We start from the raw sequence: 7915 nt of genomic DNA on the forward strand, positions 1-7915 counted from the left end.
TTGGGCAGGAATTAGTCCCCAACACGCAGTTAGTGAAATGGATTGTTCTGAAGCTACTGCAGCCTACTTAAAGGGCCTCCAGAGCTCAGTGAATCTACCTGCTGGTTAGTATATAACAATTTTCAACACAGAGAAGGTCAAAATCCTGCCCCATCCCTGGCAGTGCTCAAGGGCAGGTTGGACACAGGGGCTTGGAGCAACCTGCTCTAGTGGAAGGTGTCCCTGCCCGTGGCAGGGATTGGGACTGGATGAGCTTTAAGGTCCCTTCCAACCCAAACCAGGCTGGGATTCATCCAGAGCAAGCTCTTCCCTATTACTTCCCTATCAGTTCCACCTGTGCCTTCCTCAACCTGACCCTATTTGCCATGCACCATCCCAGAAAGCTGCTCAGTGATGAACAAAAGACCCAGGTAGCCTCTTGCTTTAAAACACGAGCTGGCTGTAGCCCAGATCCCTTCCCCTGTAGGGTCCTGTTCTGCTCCACTGCAGCTGGTTCACAAACGATGATGAGGTCCACACATGGCTCTGGTTAAAAGAAACGAACAGCGAGCCCTGTAAGAGGGGCTGGGGGAGGAACTTGAGCTTTGGAGATTACATTTCAGCATCCTCAGGTGGAGGAACTTTTACTGTATTTGTGCATGGTGCAGAAATTTAGGAAGAGCAGAATGGAGATGCTTTCTTTAGAGCCGCCTCAAGCCAGCCTCCATCATCTAAGCAGGAGTGTTCCCAGCTGAACAGCTTTCTAATGCCACGTGCACTACCTGTGTCTAAAACTGCAGCTTCTTTCTGCAGTCACAGAGAGATGGTAGAAGAGAAAGAAAGGCAAGATCCAGCATTTAAAGTCATTCTAAAAGTTAATACAGGAGCACGGAAGGCCCTGTATGTTGGCTGTACCAGTCAGTGTGATGGATAAGGTTGCTGTGTTTGGGTTTAGACTTATTGTTTGTCATTCTCTTGTTGTTTTTCATGAGGTGAGAAGAATTATTGTCTTATTTATTAGGCAGAAGCCAGTCTACTTAAAAATAGACATGTTTATTTCCAGGTTCTGCAGGACAAGGGGTAAGGTACCAAAAGGGTCAGTAAGACACACTGCTTGGAACACAGAGCTCTGCTTTACCCTGCCCAGCAGCAGAGCCTCAGCGGTGAAGAAACAGCATCTGCTTAATCCCAAGCAGGAAAGTGACTGCATCCACCCTGCTGCAAGAGGCATGAATCTCCCTAGATCACTGCTGTTAAGCCCCAGCAACTACTGCCCACCTCCAAGGCAATCCATGATTTTCCACAGGTAAGGAAGTGCATTCCCAGCTGCTGCTGCTTCAGCTGCAGCCAGTGTTTGGCACTGCTTCAGGTTTGTTTCAAAACCACACGAAGCCTATCACAGAGGAGACCTTCTGCAAGCCAGCTGGATGTCTTTTCAAACAAATAATCCCCTCTTGTAAGCTCTTCACTCTCCTGTGCTGCTTTCCTGGAAGTTCCCCCCCCGTGCCAAGATTATTTCTCCCCTGGATTGTGCAAGGTAGTTTAGTTCAAGCAGGATTTTGCAGTCTGGGATAACCAACAGCAGCCTCCTGCAGAGGATTCCTCGTTTCATTCTTGCTCACTAAAGACAATGCACCTTCTTGCCAGAGAAATACTTCTTGGAGTAAGGAGAACCCTTCACAAACACCAAGACTGTTGGAGTCCCAGCTTTTACAAAATACCTGCAAAGATTAAAGGGATCCTTTGGCTTCATGCAAAGTGAGCGACTTCCACCCAGCTCCATAAAGCCTGATCTCCCAAAGGCCAACGACAAGCTTTTGTGCTGATTAGCAGAGCCTGTTGGAGCCAGGGCTACAGTGTTTTATGAATCAATTCTTCTCCCAACAGCTATTTCTAATTAAACCAGATGTTACTCTCCCTATGGAAGGAGGCTGCTTTTGCAACTACCCCCTTTTACAGCCTGAAATCAGAGGGTTTATGCTGTGGAACTTTATGGAGTGACAGCTCAGACACAGCCTGCAGCAGAGGACGTGGAGCTCCGCTCTCACTGTGACAGACCAAGCCAGTTGTGCAGCAGGCTTCCTCCAGCTAGCAACAAGCTGGTGCAAGTTAACAGCAAAGCCTTTACAACAACTTTTTGGCTGCACAAACAGCAAATTCTTCTCTCTAAATAAGTGCAGAACACTTTAAAGTCAGTGAAGCTGTGCTGCATGCTGCGCTGGGGGCTGCTCACGCAGCATTATTAACAGTGAGAGCATTGTTAACCTTCAACACACTCTCTTTATATGCTGCTGCTATTTTTTTCCCTAAAGTAGTACTGTGTAGATGGGATCTGAAACAGCCCTTCGTTGCTGCTGCTTGTGTACAGCCCAACTCCCCTTCCCATCTCCATCCAGCCCTGGAAGGAGTTATTCTTGTTTTGGGGAAACAAAACATGTAAGATGCTAAAGCCAGACACAAAATCCATGCCCTCCCATTGCTTTATACGTTTAAGAGTTAGGACTAATAAATCAGAGAAGATTAGGACTATTAGAGTCCAAGATTTAGGACTATTAAATGAGAGAACAAACTGCACTTAGAGCCCAAAGCTCGTACTTTCTGCTCTCTCTGGACAGGAACAGGCACAGCCTTACCTCTCGTGCTGCAGCACTTGTAGCAATGTGTGTTCTGGGTTCAGCTCGTACATTTCTGCTCTTTCTTCATCTTCAAAATAAAGCTGGAAAATATTTTGGAGGGTTATGAAACGTCTAAGGCACATGAGAGCAAACTATTAAGCTGTTGGAAGTCCAGTAACAACACACCATGTATCAACTGGAGGTTTATCAAACTTCCGTAGCGTGGACCAACCGTGTCAGACTCAAACTTCAATGTAGAAACTGGTTTGTGTAAATTCCAACTCTTCCCTGTATAAACCAGCTTAGCTCCTTACAGCAGGAGGGCAGAGCATGCTGCCTGTTCCTGTGCTCCACAGAGAAGCCATGTAAATCTACAGGTTGCTTTTTGGCAGGTGAAAGGCAGCAGTGGTATGAGCTAAACCGGGTAAGTTTAAACATACTTGAACAAACCAGAGTAGATTTAAGAGATTCAAATCCAGCGGCTGTGCCTTAGACTGTAGATACGACACCAAAGTGGGAAATGAAAAGTAAACTTTTTTGTATCCTTCTGTCTACAGTTTCTGGAAAACTCTCAAACCCTGCTGCAGACGCAACCAACTCTCCACTTTGGCTACCCCACCTTTGCTGAAGTCTTAACAGAATGGTTTGGGTTGGAAAGGACCTTAAGATCATCCAGTTCCAACCCCCTGCCACGGGCAGGGACACCTCACACCAGACCATGTTGCTCAAGGCTCTGTGCAACCTGGCTTTGGACACTGTATAATCTTGATGGGATTAAGTGCTTAAGCACCTCCAGTTAGTTCTGAAAATAACCTGGTTTTTTTAAACAATGTTTTCTCATCTGCACTGAGCAACTTCTCAACACAGTTTACAAGACAGGCAGCCTACCAGACTGATGGTCTAAATCTTAATGGTCAGTACAAAGATGGGAATCTAAGCAGTACCCAGGAATACCTTCTATCAAGCACAAACGTAAGTGGAAGACAAAAGAGCTTTCATTTTCATTGATGAATTCTGTGTCCGTGTCAGCACATGTGGGAAACGTTTGAGTTCATAAATGAATGTACCTCTCCAGGTCCTTATTTCATATCCATGTATGGTGAACAGGTAATGCCACTGCTCTCACACACTCAAAGCTGTGTATTTTCTCACTCCAGGAAACACAAAACACAACAGAACAACCTTGAAAGAGAAGGAAAGTCAAACTCCTCACCTCGAGATTGCTGGGAAGGTATTTTCTTTCTAAATCCCACGGAGGTAACTCAGCAAACATCACCATTAAATGATCAATAAACCTAAAAGCCAAAACACACTTGGCCAGCTTAGACAAAGTGTTCAGCTTCAATAATGTGTACAGTTGCATTTGAAGGACGGTAGAAATACATTAGCAGATTAGACAATAGATTGAAAGCAAGTTTAGATCACTAACAGTTTCTTCCCTTCAAACCCACTGTTTTCCCAGTGCTGTAACTCATGCTATTGGATTCAAACTTGAGCAGTGCAACAACAAGTTATTTTTAACTTCTGGTTTTCACACTGAAAAAGATGTCAAAATAAACACCCTCAATTCTGTCCAAAATTGATTTTCCTTCTACATGCTCCCATCAGCACCACACTTCACCAGATGAGAGTGCTGAGAATATGCCTGTGTGTCAGAGGTTTGCTTTTTATATTTAATTCTCTTTCTGAGACCCAGTATTTGGAGGGCTTCAATACAGCACCTTAATGAACCTCAGGCATGCAGGTGGGTTTTACCAGCCACTGCTCTCAGCTGGCACTGCAAACCCCTTTATCACACTGGCTAAATATGATGTATTTCTTTGAGCTATAAATTCATGTAATGTTGACATTTTGCCCATCGTATTTTAAAGCACCATTTGTAAATCACAGAATATCCAGAGGCTGGAAAGGACCTCAGGCGGTCATCAAGAGCCACCTCCTGCTCCAAAGCAGGGTCAGCTATGAGATTAGAAACCTGGAACTACTTCATTAGCATGGCAGTGTTTCACTTGCCGTCTGTTCTCATCTATTCAAACACCTCCTTCATGCGAGAGTGCTGCTGACAGTGCATTTACCTGGAGTTCTCATGGAAAGCCACGGTGAAGTCTGTCTGCTCGTGCTCAGGGTACAGAAAGAGGACAGGCCAGTTCAGGTTGCCATCAGCATCTAAATGCACCTTTGCTCCTGTGGCATTGTCAGACTGGAACCCATCTAAGGATATCTCAGCCAGGCCATCTGATATTTCCTCTTCTTCATTTGAAGGCTCAATAACCAGCTTGATATTTCTTTCCTGGAGGAGAGGAAAGACAAGAAAACTCCCCAAACAACCAAAAACCAAACAGGTATGGTGGGGAGAATAAGAGTGAAGCATTAGCAGTCAGCAAAAAGACAAATCGTGTCATGCATATAAGTCAGCTCTTAAACGTGCCACCAAAAGCTTTCCTACAGTATTAGACTCAAGTGATTGGTCTTCCCAGTAGAACTCATAACCTCAGTGAGACACCCAGGCTCCTCATAAAATGGATGAGGAGAGGTGGGAATCCAGAGAAACCTGCGTGCTGAGAGAACAGCCTGAGAAAACGTGGGGAAAGGGATGCATCTGAAATCCTGTTCTTTGGAATCCCTTGGGCATAACTTCAGGGTGAAACTAGGTGCACCAGCTCCCGAGAACATCCACTCTTTCTAGAGTGCTGAAGAAAGTTCACACTTTTCTTTGGAAAGACAACTGCAGAAGAGGAGATCTGACTTTATATAGTAACCCAAAATATTTTAACATAGCCCAAACATTTGCTGAGGAAGGAGAGGATCAGTATTTTCTTTCTCTACCCTACTAGATGGTTATCTTCTATCCTTCCACTGAAGTAATGCCCATCAACAGCAAAGAAAGCAAGGTTCATTGGCCCAGCAGCCAGAGCACTCTCCTGGATGCTCAGTCCATTCTCCTAACACTGGGTTTGTATTCTGAATTAGTTGTTACCTGAAATATGGCAACCTGGGAGCTGGGGCTAGAGCCACACAGATAAGGAGAATCATGTTTTAACTCAAGTTTTTTGTCTCTAGCCCTCAAAAGCCTGTGTATGAGAACAACTCCTAGAGACAAACAAGAGAGCTCTTAAAAAACCAAACCAAACCACACAAAACCAACGCCCCCCCCACACCTACCCACCTTTATTGCTGCAAGCAAAATCTCCTTTTCACACTGCTCCTTCTTCTCCATCACCTTTGCTTTCCTTGCATCCCGCTCCTTAGCTCGCTACATGTAAGAAAAGGTTGCACCATGGTCACACACAGCAAGTCTATGCCCATCACTGCTCTACCCTGCCAACGAGTGGAGAAATCAGAGCTCCAGAAGGTCCCCTCTGGCTCTTTCCCCTACACATCTCGACAACATACACTATGTGGAACCACCACTCAGTTTTATTTGGGGATATTAAACTACACAGGAACTTGTTCAGAGCACTCTTCAATCAAGGATCCCAAAGTGCTTCGTGACACAAAGTAGGTGACGAGCATTGCAGGCACTAGACTGCCTTAATACTTACCTTTAACTTGTCAGCTTTAGCTCTCACTTCCACAAGTTTTTTCTCTTTTGAATCTATTTGCAAGCCCTTCTCACACCACTCTATTGCTTCAGAGAAATTCTTCAGCTCCATGTGACAGAGAGCTCCTGGAAGGATGAAGATTTTAAGTTTTTAGTACAGGAGTCAGTATACAACTACTACACAAAGTGCTGGTTATAAAGACAGCTTTAGCCCTAATGCTTTCAAGATGCACACACAGCAGCACATGTGTGTGCCATGTCCAATCGTAGGCTTCCAGCAGGTCAGCTGAGAATAAAATCTAATGTATTTCAGTAGTTCTTGTATCATTTGCTTATTTACTCACAGAAATCAGCAGAATGATGCTAGAAGTGTCTGTTACAAGCAAAATGATATCATTATAACTAATATTTCAGCATTTGTCTCATAAGAAAGAATAAAGTGGCAATTTCCATGGAGTGAGAAATGCTGGGAGGAAAAGTAAGCAAACCCCAAAAACTAGCGTTGTGGTAAGCAGCACAAGTTATGCTGTACTCTACAGAAAGTGGTCTACGACCTCTTTCACAGATATAGCAGCTGAAGAGCACAGAGCAAAAGGCCAGTGTTTTGACTGAAAATCCAAAGCAAAACACAGAGCTCTGTTTCGGGGAGACACAGCAACAATAAAAAAGAGAAGAGGTCTCTTAAGGAAACTGCTTTACTTTCCTGAAATCAATGCTGCCCTGAAACAGCGTGATGCTCACTCACAGTAAATTAAGGTTATTTAACATAGAAACAGGCAGTGAAACAAAGCAACATCTAACAGTCTGTTCTAGGGCTTCAACAGTAACAGCATAAAATAAGTAAAGTTAGCACGTGCAAAGGTGTGTGGAAACTATGTTCTTGTCTTCCAGGCTTCCAGTCTTACCTCTTATAATTGCTTTGAGGTGGGTGGGCTTTAGCTTTGTTGCTTGGATGGCATCATTAAGAGCAGAACGGTAGTTACCTACAAACGAAACAGAACCGCTCAGAACCTTCCACTGGTATTTAAAACCCATCCAGATCCCATGGTGACAAAATAGCTTATGCAGAGACTCTGTAATTCACCGTTTCTACAGTCATTGTGAGGAGAGTGGAGGAAGAGAGAGCAAACAAAGAGCAAGAAGTGAAAGGACACAGGAATCAATCATACAGGGAGGAGGTAAGTAACATGACTGTGAGCAAAAACCATCTCCCAACTGCATTAAAAGGCCAAGAACACCTTCCCTGCTGTGCATATGCCCTTAGTAGGATGTGTAGTAGCTTGAGGAGGACATGGCCAGGAAACAGGAATAGAATGTGTTGCTTCAACAGATTTTTAGGGTCAGGGCATCCCTCTGTAAGTTCCAATCACTTTGTGAACCTATTCAGCATCAGGGGACGCAATACCAGACCTTCTGGTCACCAACACAAGTGAGCTCATCAGTGCCATCAACCCTGGAGGCCGCCTGGACTGCAGCGACCATGCACTGACGGAGTCTGCAGCCCTGAGGGACATGTGGAAGCAACCCTGGACCAGCCCTGTCCGAGGCAGGACGGCGTGTGCCGCGTTACCCAGGTAGAACTGTGCGGCCGCTCTGTTGGTGTGCAGCACGGCGCTCATCTCCGGCTCCTCGCACTTCCTTCTCAGCCCCTCGGTGTAGGCAATGACAGCTTTCCCGTACTCCTTCTCCCTGAAGTACTCGTTCCCTTCGTTCCTGTACATCCTGGCCAGCTCTGCGGGGGAAGGGGAAGGGCCTGAGCGGGGCCGCAGCGCCCCCCCGG

At 45.4% G+C, this 7915-nt stretch overlaps 1 protein-coding gene across 1 annotated transcript; it reads right to left on the reverse strand.

The window, feature by feature from the left end:
- Nucleotides 1-1600: 1600 nt before the first annotated feature.
- Nucleotides 1601-7871, reverse strand: TTC4 (tetratricopeptide repeat domain 4; the record flags this gene model as incomplete). The annotated part of the gene is made up of 8 exons (XM_010016871.1): nucleotides 1601-1700; nucleotides 2613-2695; nucleotides 3808-3889; nucleotides 4670-4884; nucleotides 5761-5847; nucleotides 6137-6261; nucleotides 7041-7118; nucleotides 7706-7871. Coding segments are annotated over 8 exons (936 nt in total), but the record flags the coding sequence as incomplete, so codon positions are not given.
- Between the last annotated feature and the right edge of the window lie 44 nt (nucleotides 7872-7915).

Source organism: Nestor notabilis, unplaced genomic scaffold, assembly GCF_000696875.1.
Source record: "Nestor notabilis isolate BGI_N333 unplaced genomic scaffold, ASM69687v1 scaffold22920, whole genome shotgun sequence".
Taxonomy (NCBI): Eukaryota; Metazoa; Chordata; class Aves; order Psittaciformes; family Psittacidae; genus Nestor; species Nestor notabilis.